Source organism: Hemiscyllium ocellatum, chromosome 25 (assembly GCF_020745735.1).
Source record: "Hemiscyllium ocellatum isolate sHemOce1 chromosome 25, sHemOce1.pat.X.cur, whole genome shotgun sequence".
In the NCBI taxonomy this organism is placed as follows: Eukaryota; Metazoa; Chordata; class Chondrichthyes; order Orectolobiformes; family Hemiscylliidae; genus Hemiscyllium; species Hemiscyllium ocellatum.
Window position 1 is genome coordinate 7,424,184 of NC_083425.1, and position 14,005 is coordinate 7,438,188.

Here is a 14,005-nt window from a genome sequence, read left to right on the forward strand (position 1 = left end):
AGTCATTGGGAAATTGAGAAACAAATTTGTAAGAAGATCTCAGGTATCTGAAGGATAATAGGATGGTTATGGTGGGGGACTTTAACTTTCCAAACATAGATTGGGACTGCCATATTGTGAAGGGTTGAGATGGAAAGGAATTTGTTAAGTGTCTACAAGGAAATTTTCTGATTCAGTATGTGGATGTACCTACCAGAGAAGGTGCAAAACTTGACCTACTCTTAGCATTCAGGTAATTGAAAGAGACAATCACCAGCGATAGGACGATTAACATTAGAGATGTTTAAGTGGCTAGAATAAGTTAAGCACAGATATCAGAGGGTTGTAAGGTCTGGAGAGAGCTCTTGGAGAAATCTGAAAACAATAATTAGAGTTTTTAAAATCACAACGTTCCAAGACAAGGAGTCTATAAGGCAGTGACTGAGGTGTCAGTGGGGGAGAGCTTTGGGGCCAGTGCCATAATTCTATTAGTTTTAAAACAGTGATGGAAAAGAATAGATCAGATCTAAAAGGTGAAGTTCTCAATTGGAGGAAGACTAATTTTGACAGTATTAGGCAAGAACTTTCAAAAGATGATTGGGGGCAGATGTTCGCTGACAGCTGGAAAACGGGAAGCCTTCAAAAATGAGATAACAAGAGTCCAGAGACAGTATATTCCTGCTAGGGAGAAAGGAAAGGCAGGTAGGTGTAGGGAATGCTGGATGACAAAAGAAATTGAGGGTTTCATTAAGAAAAAGAAGGAAACATATGTCAGGTACAGACAAGACAGATCAAGTGAATCCTTAAAAGAGTACAAAGGCAGTAGGATTTTACTTAAGAGGGAAACCAAGAGGGCAAAGAGGGGACATGAAATAGCTTTGGCAAATCGGATTAAAGAGAATCCAAAGGGTTTTTACAAATACATTAAGGACAAAAGGGTAACTAGGAAGAGAATAGGACCCCTCAAAGATCAGCAAGATGGCCTTTTTGTGGAACCACAGAAGATGGGGGAAGACACTAAGCAAGTATTTTGCATGTGTGTTTACTGTGGAGAAGGACATGGAAGATATCGAATGTAGGGAAATAGATGGTGGCATCTTGAAAAATGTCCAATTTACAGAAGAGGAAGTGCTGGATGTCTTGAAATGCATAAAAGTGGATAAATCCTCAGGACCTGATCAGATGTACCCTAGAAAGCTGTGGGAAGCTAGGGAGGTGATTGCTGGGTCTCTTGCTGAGATATTTGCATCATCGATAGTCACAGGTAAGGTGCCAGAAGACTGGAGGTTGGCAAATGTGGTGCCACTGTTTAAGGTGGTAAGGACAAGCCAGGGAACTATAGACCAGTGAGCCTGATGTCAGTGGTGGGCAAGTTGTTTGAGGGAACCCGGAGGATCAGAATGTACACGTATTTGGAAAGGCAAGAACTGATTAGGGATAGTCAACATGGCTTTGTGTGTGGGAAATCATGTCTCATGAACCTGATTAATTTTTTTGAAGTAACAAAGAGAACTGAAGAGGACAGAGCTGTGGACATGACTTCAGTGAGGCATCCGATAAGGTTCCCCATGGGAGACTGATTAGATCTTATGGAATACAGGGAGAACAAGCCACTTGGATGCAGAATTGGCTCAAAGGTTGAAGACAGAGGGTGGTGGTGGAGGGTTGTTTTTCAGACTAGAGGCCTGTGACCAGTGGAGTGCCACAAAGATCGGTGCTGGGCCCTCTACTTTTCGTCATTTACATAAATGATTTGGATGTGAGCATAAGAGGTACAGTTCGTAAGTTTGCAGATGACACCAAAATTGGAGATGTAGTGGAAAGCGAAGGAGGTTACCTCAGATTACCACAGGATCTGGATCCAATGGGCTGAGGAGTGGGAGATAGAGTTTAATTGAGACAAATGTGAGGTGCATTTTGGGAAAGCAAATCTTAAGAGGACTTAATAGTAAGGTCCTAGGGAATGTTGCTAAACACAGACCTTGGAGTGCCAGTTCATAGTTCCTTGAAAGTAGAGTCACAGGTAGATAGGATAGTGAAGATGGATTTTGATAAGCTTTCCTTTATTGGTCAGAGTATTGAGTATAGGAGTTGGGAGGTCATGTTGCAGCTGTACAGGACATTGGGTAGGCCACTTTTGGAATATTGCTTGCAATTCTAGTCTCCTTCCTACTGGAAGGAAGTTGTGAAACTTGAAAGGGTTCAGAAAAGATTTACAAGGACGTTGACAGGTTTGGAGGATTTGAGCTGTAGGGAGAGGTTGAGTAGGCTGGGACTGTTTTTCTTAGAGCATTGGAGGTTGTGGGGTGACCTTATAGAGGTTTATAAAATCATGAGGAGCATAGAGTCATACAGATGTACAGCATGGACCCTTCGGTCCAACCCGTCCATGCCGACCAGATATCCCAACCCAATCTAGTCCCACCTGCCAGCACCCGGTCCATATCCCTCCAAACCTTTCCTACTCCTACACCCATCCAAATGCCTCTTAAATGTTGCAATTGTACCAGCCTCCACCACTTCCTCTGGCAGCTCATTCCACACACATACCATCCTCCGCGTGAAAAAGTTGCCCCTTAGGTCTCTTTTCCCTCTCACCCTAAACCTATGCCCTCTAGTTCTGGACTCCCCGACCCCAGGGAAAGACTTTGCCTATTTATCCTATCCATGCCCCTCATCATTTTGTAAACCTCTGTAAGGTCACCCCTCAGCCTCCGACGCTCCAAGGAAAACAGCCCCAGCCTGTTCAGCCTCTCCCTGTAGCTCAAATCCTCCAACCCTGACAACATCCTTGTAAATCTTTTCTGAACTCTTTCAAGTTTCACAACATCTTTCCAATAGGAAGGAGACCAGAATTGCACGCAATATTCCAACAGTGGCCTAGCCAATGTCCTGTACAGCCGCAACATGACCTCCCAACGTCTGTACTCAATACTCTGACCAATAAGGGACAGCATACCAAACGACTTCTTCACTATCCTATCTACCTGTGACACTACTTTCAAGGAGCTATGAACCTGCACTCCAAGGTCCCTTTATTCAGCAACACTCCCAAGGACCTTACCATTAAGTGTATAAGTTCTGCTAAGATTTGCTTTCCCAAAATGCAGCACCTCGCATTTACCTGAATTAAACTCCATTTGCCACTTCTCAGCCCATTGGCCCATCTGGTTCAAGATCCTGTTGTAATCTGAGGTAACCCTCTTCGCTGTCCATTACACCTCAAATTTTGGTGTCATCTGCAAACTTACTAACTGTACCTCTTATGCTCGCATCCAAATCATTTATGCAAATGACAAAAAGTTGAGTACCCAGCACCGATCCCTGTGGCACTCCACTTGTCACAGGCCTCCAGTCTGAAAAACAACACTCCATACCACCCTCTGTCTTCTACCATTGAGCCACTTCTGTATCCAAATGGCTAGCTCTCCCTGTATTCCGTGAGATCTAACCTTGCTGATCAGTTTCCCATGGGGAACCTTGTCAAACGCCTTACTGAAGTCCATGTAGATCACATCTACTGCTCTTCCCTCATCAATCTTCTTTGCTACTTCTTCAAAAAACTCAATCAAGTTTGTGAGACATGATGTTCCACGCACAAAGCCATGCTGACTATCCCTAATCAGTCCTTGCCTTTACAAATACAGTAGTGCCTCGACATATGAGCAACCCCTTTCACGAACAAATTGGTTTCCGAACAGGATTGTACGTAAAACTTTGCTTCAACGTACGTACGAAATTCAAGGTACGAACGAAGGTACAAACAGAAAAAGCCCATGTGCGACCACGTAGTTTCATTGTTCTGCTTTGCTACGTGCTTATTGAACGCAATAGCTCTCGGGCCTCGCATGATCTCATTCAGTTCGTCTTTGGCACGTGCGCTGTGAACAGCATTCGTTGCTACGTCCATGCATTCTTACGCTAATCGAACAATGGGAAGAATTGGTTCAGTTCGTGAACTTTGGTTCGCGAACCGGGTCCCGGAATGGATTAAGTTCGTAAGTCGTGGCGCTACTGTACATGTACATCTTGTCCCTCAGGCTTCCCTGAATAGGATAAGTAGACAAAGTCCCTCCTCTGGGGTGGGGAGTCCAGAACTAGAGGGCATGGGTTTAGGGTGAGAGGGGAAATAAATAATAGAGATCCAAGGGGCAACATTTCCACTCAAAGTGGTACGTGTATGGAATGGGCTGCGAGAGGAAGTGGTGGAGGCTAGTACAATTGCAACATTTAAAAGGCATCTGAATGGGTACATGACTAGGAAGGGTTTGGAGGAATATGGGCCCGATGCTGGCAGGTGGGACTACATTGGGTTGGGATAGCTGGTAGCATGGACAAGTTGGACCGAAGGAGCTGTTTTCGTCATAGAGATGTACAGGACTCTACGACAAGGTATTCTGGAAACAACATGAAGGGTGACAGCAAGGAAAACAAACAATGAACACTTATGGCATGGCCAATCTGTTGCACACTCTTTAGATTGATAATCAATCACACGTGCACGTATCTTAAAGGCACTTGTGTGCCAGTGTTCTCTTCAGGGTAAGATCTGGATTGCTGCGTGGCTTTGCACCCACGTAGATGGAGCAGTTGTCCTGAGGTTGTGAAAGGTAGTTTGTAATCACAAGTTTTTCTTTGTTCTAGTTTGAATATCCTTGGTATTGCACTGAACTAAGTGTGCCATCTTCAGGATGAGAATTACAGTTGCGCACCAGTTCACTTTTGTATTTGTGCTTGTAAATTGGAGGAATGCCAATTTAAGCTGATATTCACATTCTCTCTCTTCCTCTCAACTTTGTTCTCTTTCCCTTTGTAATTCTAATCTAAAAGGTGCTCAGCTTTCTCCTTATCTTTCTCTTCCAGTTGGAATTCCAACTCCACTTGTTTTCATTCTTCCTTTCTGCTCTAACAACTTTAATTGTAACTGATTACCACCGGATTGTGACATTTCACCATCCCAAGTACTTGGACTCTTCTGCATTTCCTCTAAACCCAAGTGCTATGCTAGTATCTTGAATATTTTTAACTTTCTAGCTCTGTCAGTCAATGATACCTACAGTTTACTCATCAAAATCAACTTGAGTTTTAAAAATTCTCTTAAAATGACTAACTGACAACTCTGCCACTTGCAGGAAAGCCTTTGCTGTTTCTGGTGCCATTTCAGAATCTGGTATTTTCTTTCTCCAATATTATTTACCAATACCACACCCAAATACTCATTGCAAAGATTTCAAATCAAATACAACAAATCTAAACCCAGTCAAGATCATCAAACTTTATCATGACTCACTGGGGTAGAAATTAAGCTTCACTACTTCAGGAGTTGTCACAAAAATTAACATATTAAAAGAAATACATAAATTCCCCAAGCTACCCAATTTCCAGACCCAGGTTGATAGAAAACATGGGCCAGGTCTCTGTACTTAACAAGGAATCATTATTTATTAAATCATTAAATTCTAGCCATAAGTCACAATTAAACAAAATTAATTAAACCCTACAAGTGAAAATTCTAAACCCTTTATAAACTCCCAAGATACATTGAGTCGGTTCTTGCTGATCTGAAGGTTTCTCCTTCTAAATGCTTCCAATGGTTTGGAAGAGGCAAGTGGTGGCTGATTCACTCATGGAAGTGCTCCGTCTTATCCAATTCAAAGTCACAACTTGCAGCATTTGCTGAAGAATAAGCTGGTTTTCTTCAAGTGCCTTACTGCAGAGATGGAAAGTGCTTCCTTTGGCTGCTGTATCTTTGCTGGATTCTCTCCTGTTCTAGCTAGACTCTCTCAACCTTGTTCACAGCCCAAGCTGTTCACCGAAGTGACAACCAATCACCATGCTGTTGTTAAGCAGAGGTCCTTTGTCTGATAATTAGTCCCTAACCCACAAACCAATCAACTTCACTTGTAAACAACCCTTCATCTCCACTTTATTTGCACATTACTGGAACCCATTGCTACATAAACAGAATTCACAATAAACATCAAATTCCATACTTTCAAAACACACAGCCATCTTGTAAATCTCTGGGTTTCAAAACAGTTTTCTCTTGCTTCAGTGCATAGTGCAACAATAAAAACCACGGTCTTTACAAGTTATTAATTATAAAGCAAGATCATTGAAGGCTAAATTCCTACTTTTTCTTACAATTTTTATTGTGACGTAATAATAGAAAAATGAACTGAACATAATTAATGTCTGAGATATATTCAAGACCATTAAATTTTATGATTAAATGACAGAACGAAAAACAATGAGTACAGAATCAAATATATGTGAAGAATGTATACACAATCTCATACAAAAAAGGTTGCAAAAATTCCTAAAACGAATTCAAGGATTAATTGGATATGCAGCTCCACCTTGAGTTCAATATGCAGTACTGCTAAACAAAATCCAGTTTGAACAGGCACCCTGAACGTTCCAAAATTGAATCCCAGGGAACATGGTCACATTTTACACAAAACAACATGGAACCCATGAAGCATATTAAGAATTTAAACTCTTGACACCATATAAACCTAAAAAAACAATTCAAGTGTTTGTCTTATATCCTGGGTTTTAACTCTCAACTATCAGAACCAAGGTTGCTATTTCTGAGCCATGCTTCAAGAAACATTTGGTTATAAAAGTAACTCACAAAGGAATTAAGTCAGTACGTACTAATGTGGAATTGATAACTAAAAGATGATGAACAAAAACTGATGTAAAACTTTCAGGGTCACTTTAAAATAATATTTAAACAATAAAGGAAAGAGAGAGCTCATTTGTCACAGCAGACACTGACAAATAGAAAAGATAGAATCATAAACTCCCTACAGTGTGCAAACAGGCCACTTGATCCAACAAAGTCTACACCAACCCTCTGAAGAGTAACGCTCCCAGACACATTACTCTATTGCTCTACACCTGACTAATGCACCCAACCTACACATCCCTGAACACTATTGGCAATTTAGCATTGCTAATCCTACTAACTTGCACATCTTTGGATTGTGGGAGAAAACCGGAGCAGCTAGAGGAAACCTACACAAACATGGGGAGAATGTGCAATCTCCACACAGACAGTCGCCTGATGCTGGAATCAAACCTGGGTCCCTGGCACTGTGAGGCAGCAAAGCTAACCACTGAGCCACTGTAGCACCCTTGTTAGGGTGGAAGAGAAAATGAATGACTTAACATAGGGTTTCAAAGTGATGAAAAGCTTTGATAGAGTAATAGTCTCTATGGTGAGTAAGTCAATACATACAAGTCATTTAGACTTAGAGGGGAGGTGAAGCAAAGTCTTTTTCACTGGGTTGCTCAAATCCAGTTATGTTAGACCTAATGGAAGAAATGGTGGAATCTGATTCCATAAACAATTCAAAAACTGGTGAGTTGGACAGTTATTTGAAGATGAGAAATTCTGTCATAGATCTATATAGTGATTACATCTATATGAATTCTGATAACACATACATCTTTTCCAACCATTCTTAAAACTTCTCGTCACTTTGGAAGTAACTCTTAAGTTATCTTCTGTAACCTTTAAATAACTCATATACTTTTCTGCTCTGGGGAGAACAGTTCTAACTTTGTACAATGTACCATTATATTAAATGTTATCCAATCATCTACTACAGGGTCAGTATTTACTCTTTTTCTGACTTGAATTAAAGAGACAATCATTCCAATGCCTTTCACTGCATTTGCAACAGAGCAGACACCATATTTAATCTCTTTACATAAAGTAAACCAGGTTTTGAGTATTTTTGATGCTAACATAGTGAAGATCTTTTACCTTGTCATTTTCATAACTGCAAAGTTCCTCTGTTTTAACTTTTTCATACAGCTCTAACATATTGGTGCAGCTTTGCTCCCCAATGAACTAAAGTTTGTTAAGATGCTGATTGAAGGATAAATATTGATCAGAACATCAAGGATAATAAACAACAGCAAAACACCACAGCTGCTTGAAATCAGAAATAAGAATCTAAAATGCTGAAAACAGTCAACATGTCAGTTAGCAGTTGGGAGAGAAACAGTTGTTTTTAAAGGTCAATGATGACCTTGCATCAGAATGTTCTGATTCACAGCTTTGTCTGATCCTGACTTGACACACACTTTTCAACAAGTCAGGCTTGACAAAAATCAGAATCCTGAGTGATCTGCCACAATATTATCTAAGATCATTTAATTCAATCGGTATGGACTGGTAACTGAATCTGGAACTTTCTAGGTTGCGTGGTTCAGCAACACATGACCAACTTTATCAATACCGCTTATGTAGTCTTGTAGAAATAGCTTGATCTATATTGGAATGAATTCGACAAAACTGTCATGAGTATTAATTTACTCAATTTAGACGAAGTACTTAAGTCATCCAGTGTGCACAGAATACTGTGGTTTGTTTTTGAGATGGGCAAAGTAACAAATGGTTTAAGGTGAACTTCCTCTTCAAATTACTTCAATCACAGCACTAAATAGAATCAATGCAACCTGAAACAAATAAGATTCAATTCTGTGTTTCCTAGCAACTATTTCCTCATGTGGAACCTACTGGAGTTCCTCGGCACAACAGTAAAAGTTAGGCGGATAGTAGGGTTGTTGAAACTTTATATTCAGTACAACAGGAGAAAGTGTAACAGGGCCTAAAATAGATTTGTTTTTAATAAAACAGACCTGTGAACAACACGTGGAAAGTCAGAAGATTCATTATCTTTAGAGCCACTTCTCCAGGAGCCACTGGATTTTGAATCCCCTGAACCCAGCTCTCCTGTTACCCAGTCTGGTAATCCTTCAGTTCCATGATCAAGTGGTTTTGAAAAGCTGGGCTCATCAAAGTATATTGACTGCAATTAATAAAAGAAACAAAAACTGAATTAATTTACTGAGACTTCCGTGAGATTATATGCTTCATTCAACAGTGACTTCACAATTCATTAGTTTGATAACCTTGAGATAATTCTTATTATATTCTTTTCTTTAATTTTATTGAGTTTTTTCCAAGATTGCTAAAATGCCCAACACTACATGTTAGCTGAGGTTTTCAAGACACTAGAATAATTTTACAATGATGTCACAGAGCTTCAGATCGCCAGGTATAAATATCAGAGGATAGCTGGAGTTAGAACAAACTGGAAAAAAAACTACATTAGGCTATACTTGAACTCTACGTCGATGTAAGTCTCCCAGTCTAAAGACACAATGATAAATTAGTTCTTACCTAATACAACTATAAGCCTTGCATAACTATGGTTGCCATGTATATCACAGTGTTATTTTGAAATTGAAGTCTGAAAACATTACTTGACTTTGCCTTCTCCTTACATTGTCTGTAAAGTACTCAAACTCGCAGCACAGCATGAAACCACACATTAAATGAGCACATAGTCCTGTAATAATTGTTCATTATAGCCAGGAGAGACAATCACTTCTTGACTATACAGCAACTAGCCTGCATTATATATTAGTCCTTTGGCAATGCCACAAATGTTGCAACCCTCAAATCATTGTAGGGCAATAAGTGCCAACTACTTTTACGCACTTCATCACAGATAGCTACAATGGAGCATTTGCACGAGCAGAGGTTGAAAATGAACCAGGAGTCCGAATAGAAAGGAGGCAGTAAAAGAGCAAAATTAATATATACTATATGTTCTGCACTATATAGTCTTGGTTCAAATGCTAAAAGTGATATCCTATCTGCTCTTAATTACTTGAATACTAGGAAGTCTTTACAAATGTCTTGCTTTTGGTTTGTGTACAATGAGACCAATTAGAAAAAAATTTCATGCTCATTTTGTTGAAAATGGTGGTATATAAGAAAGCTAAATGAAATTTATTGCTAAAGGAATAGAGTATATAAGGACGGAACTGTTTCCGCAACTGTACAAGGCATTAGTGAGACCCCACCAGGAATACGTGCATAAAAGTTTGGTCCCCTTACTTGAGGAGGGATGTCATTGCATTGAAGGCAGTTCAAAAGGCGATTCACGGGATTGATTCTAGAGGTGAAGGATTTGTTTCATGAGAAGATGAGTAGTTTAGGTCAATACTTTGTAGAGTTTAGAAAAATTAGAGAAAACAGAATTGAAGTATATAACATGCTAAAGGGAATTACAAAGGCTGCTTCCTCTTGTGAGGCAATCTAGAAAGAAAGGTCACAGTTTTAGAATAAGGCGTAACAGATTTAAAAACAGACAGGAGGAGAAATTACTTCTCTCAAAAGGTCATAAAACTGTGGCATTTACCACCTTAGAGTGCAGTGGATCTCAGGACATTGAGAAAATTTAACAAGGGTGTAGAAAGGTTTTTTAATTGGCAGCATCCCTGAGATCAGCAGAGATTTAGTTTGTCCCAGATTTTCAGAAAACGTTGTTGGAGAAGATGGGTAAGCTCTACTCCTCCAAATTTGAAAATCTCTCCTAAAATAAGTCAGAGTTATAGAACCATACAGCACAGAAACAGATCCTTTGGTCCAACTCATCCATGCCAACAAAGTTTCCCAAACTGAACTAGTCTCACTTGCCTGTGCTTCGGCCATACCCCTCTAAACCTTTCCTTTTCATGTACCTACCCAAATGTCTTTTAAATGTTATAACTGTACCAGTATCTACCACTCTTTTTGGCAGTTCAATGCATATAAAAGCCACCCTGTATGTGAACATGCCCTCCAGGTTCCTTTTAACTCTTTCCCCTCACACCTTAAAAATATGCCCCCTAATTTGAATTTCCTCAACCTCAGGAAAAGACCTTTGCTATTCACCTCATCTCAGCACCTCATGACTTTTTAAACCTCTACAGGATCATTCCTCAACCTTCTATGCTCCAATGAAAAATGTCCCAGCCTATCCAATTCAAATTCAAACCCTCCAGTCCCAGCAACATCCTAATAAACCTTTTCTGAACCCTCTCCAATTAATACCATCCTCCCTATGACAGGACAACTAAAACTGTACAAGCTCAACCATGTTTGCCAAAAGTACAACACAGATCAAATAATGCATTCTCTCAAGCCAATGCAGCATTCAGAGACAGTAGGTCCATAAGTCCATCAACCCCACAGCTCCAGCCTAACTCAGCATCCCACACAGACCAGCAGAATGACCCTAACTCATTGGGTACTCATTCTTGCTGCTCCATCATTCACAGATTCCGTCACTTTAAATCTTTAAAGAAATCTGAGAGTAAAGGAGTTTGAGACAGACCGAATCTTATTACAGGAGCTGGAAAGAAAGAATTTCCAACTGGGGAGCAGCTCTTCACAGATTCTGTCTACCACACGTAGGGTCATGTTTTCTCTGCAATGGTTGAATGTTGTCTGGTGAGTTTGGAGACTTTGAGAGCAAATTCAACTACTGTCTGTGTATTCTGAAATCTGAATTCTATAATGCCCCAAATCCAACGATGGCATCCAGTGAAATTTAAGCAATTAATGAAATGCGAAGTTGAAGGCTAATCTATTGATTACTGTGAAACTGGTCATTGAAAACAAAATATTACAGATGCTGGAGACTTGAAATAAAAACTATGTACTGGAGAAGCTCAGCTCGTCTTGCAGCACATAAAGGTTTATAACTTGTGAACAGGCCCTTCAGCCCAACTTGTCCATGCAGCCCAGTTTTCACAATTAATCTAGCCCCATTTGTCTGAGTTTGGTCTCTCTCCCTCATACCTATTCCATCCAAGTATCTATCCAAGTGTTTCTTAAATGACAAAATAGTACTCACCTACACCACTAACTCTGTTCCAGCCATTCACCACCCTGTGTGAAAACAACTGCCCCTCTGGACCCTTTTGAATCTTCCCCCTCTCGCCTTAAACCTATGTCCTCTAGTTTTAGAGCCCCCCCCACCCCCAACCATGGATAAAAGCTGTTGGCTATCTACCTTAACTCTGCCTCTAGTCTCCTATGTTCCAGGGGAAAATAGCCCCAGCCTCTCCTCATAACTCAAATCTTCCAATCCACACAGCATCCTAGTAAATCTTTTCTACGCTATTTCCAGTTTAATATTTTTTCTATAGTAATGTGACCTGAGCTGCATGCAGTACTCCAAATGTGGCCTTATCAACATCTTGTACAGCTGCAACAAAACGCCCCAACTCCTGTACTCAATGCTCTGACAGATGAAAGCCAGCACATCGAAAACCTTCTTCACCAACTTGACTACAGCTGTCTCCACTTTCAAGGAGCTATGAACCTGTAACCCTAGATAACTTTGTTCTATAACACTCCCCAGGTACCTAATATTGACTGGTTTGGCCTACCAAAATGCAACAACTTGAATTTATCTAAATTAAACTCCATCTGCTGTTCGTCAACTCACCGCCTAGCTGATCAAGATCTCGCTGTATTCCCAGATATCCTTCTTCACTGTCCACTATACCAGTCATCCACAAACTTTCTCTACATTCCTCCTAAATTCTCATCTAAATCATTTGCATCAATGACAAACAACAGAAGAACCAGCACCAATTCCTGTAGTACACCAGTCATTACAGGCCTCCAAGTTGAAAACAAACCTCTATCACCAATTCCTGCCTTCTACCTTCAAGCAAATTTTGTATCCAATTGACCAGATCTCCCTGGATCCCATGAGATTTAACCTTACCCAACCATTCACCATGGAGTATCTGATCAAAGGCCTTGCTAAAGTCCACGTAGACAATGCCAACCACATTGCCCTCATCTACTTTCTTGGTTACTCCTTCAAAGTCATCTCAGCTCCAGGACATTTATGCAGGAGTGCCTCAGGGCAGTGTCCTAAGACACAACCATCTTCAGCTGTTTCATCAATGACCTTCCTTCCATCATAAATTCGAAAGTGGGGATATTCGCCAATGACAGCACAATATTCATTGGCCATTCACGACTCCTCAGATGTTGAAGCGGTCCACGATCAAATGTGACAAAATTTGGATTTTATCTAGGTTTGGGCTTACAAGTTGTGAGTAATATTTAGAAATATTTTGAATCCAATAACTCCCCAGCTCTGAAGAAGAGAAATATTACACATGAAACATTAAATCTGGTTATCTCTTTCCACAGATGCTGCCAGATTTGCTGAGCTTCTCCAGCGCTTTGGTTGTATTTATGAAATGGTCATTCATTGTGGTAAAACCTCAGCCACTCAGTTCAAGGGCAACTAGAGATGGGCAACAAATGCTGCCCTTGTCAACATTTTGCACATCCCATGAATGAATAAATGAAAGCAGGAACACCAAATTATGTTAATAACGGTATAGCCCTTAGAGGCCACATACAGAATTTACTTTCATTTAGAGTCAGAGTCAAAGAGATGCACAGCATGGAAACAGATCCTTCAGTCCAACCCGTCCATGCTGACCAGATATCCCAACCCAATCTAGTCCCACCTGCCAGCACCCGGTCCATATTCCTCCAAACTCTTCCTATTCATATACCCATCCAAATGCCTCTTAAATGTTGCAATTGTACCAGCTTCCACCACTTCCTCTGGCAGCTCATTCCAGCCACGTACCACCCTCTGTGAGAAAAAGTTGCCCCTTAGGTCTCTTTTATATCTTTCCCCTCGCACCCTAAACCTATGCTCTCTAGTTCTGGACACCCCCACTCCAGGGAAAAGACTTTGTCTATTTATCCTATCCATGACCCTCATCATTTTGTAAACATCTATAAGGTCACCCCTCAGCCTCCGACGCTCCAGGGAAAACAGCCCCAGCCTGTTCAGCCTCTCCCTGTAGCTCAAATCCTCCAACCCTGACAACATCCTTGTAAATCTTTTCTGAAACCTTTCAAGTTTCACAACATCTTTCCAATAGGAAGGAGACCAGAACTGCACGCAGTATTCCAACAGTGGCCTAGCCAATGTCCTGTACAGCCGCAACATGACCTCCCAACGTCTGTACTCAATACTCTGACCAATAAGGGAAAGCATACCAAACGACTTCTTCACTATCCTATCTACCTGTGACTCCATTTTCAAGGAGCTATGAACCTGCACTCCAAGGTCTCTTTGTTCAACAACACTCCCTAGGACCTTACCATTAAGTGTATAAGTCCTGCTAA

General features: G+C 40.7%; 1 protein-coding gene across 4 annotated transcripts in view; it reads right to left on the minus strand.

The window, feature by feature from the left end:
• Positions 1–14,005, minus strand: part of cep112 (centrosomal protein 112) — a 572,452-nt gene that overhangs the window by 523,592 nt on the left and 34,855 nt on the right. For all 4 annotated transcript variants that reach the window (XM_060844726.1, XM_060844724.1, XM_060844725.1 and 1 more), the window contains exon 4: positions 8,638–8,807. In XM_060844726.1, the coding sequence (XP_060700709.1) occupies positions 8,638–8,807 (170 nt within the window). The remainder of the gene's footprint in view (positions 1–8,637; positions 8,808–14,005) is intronic.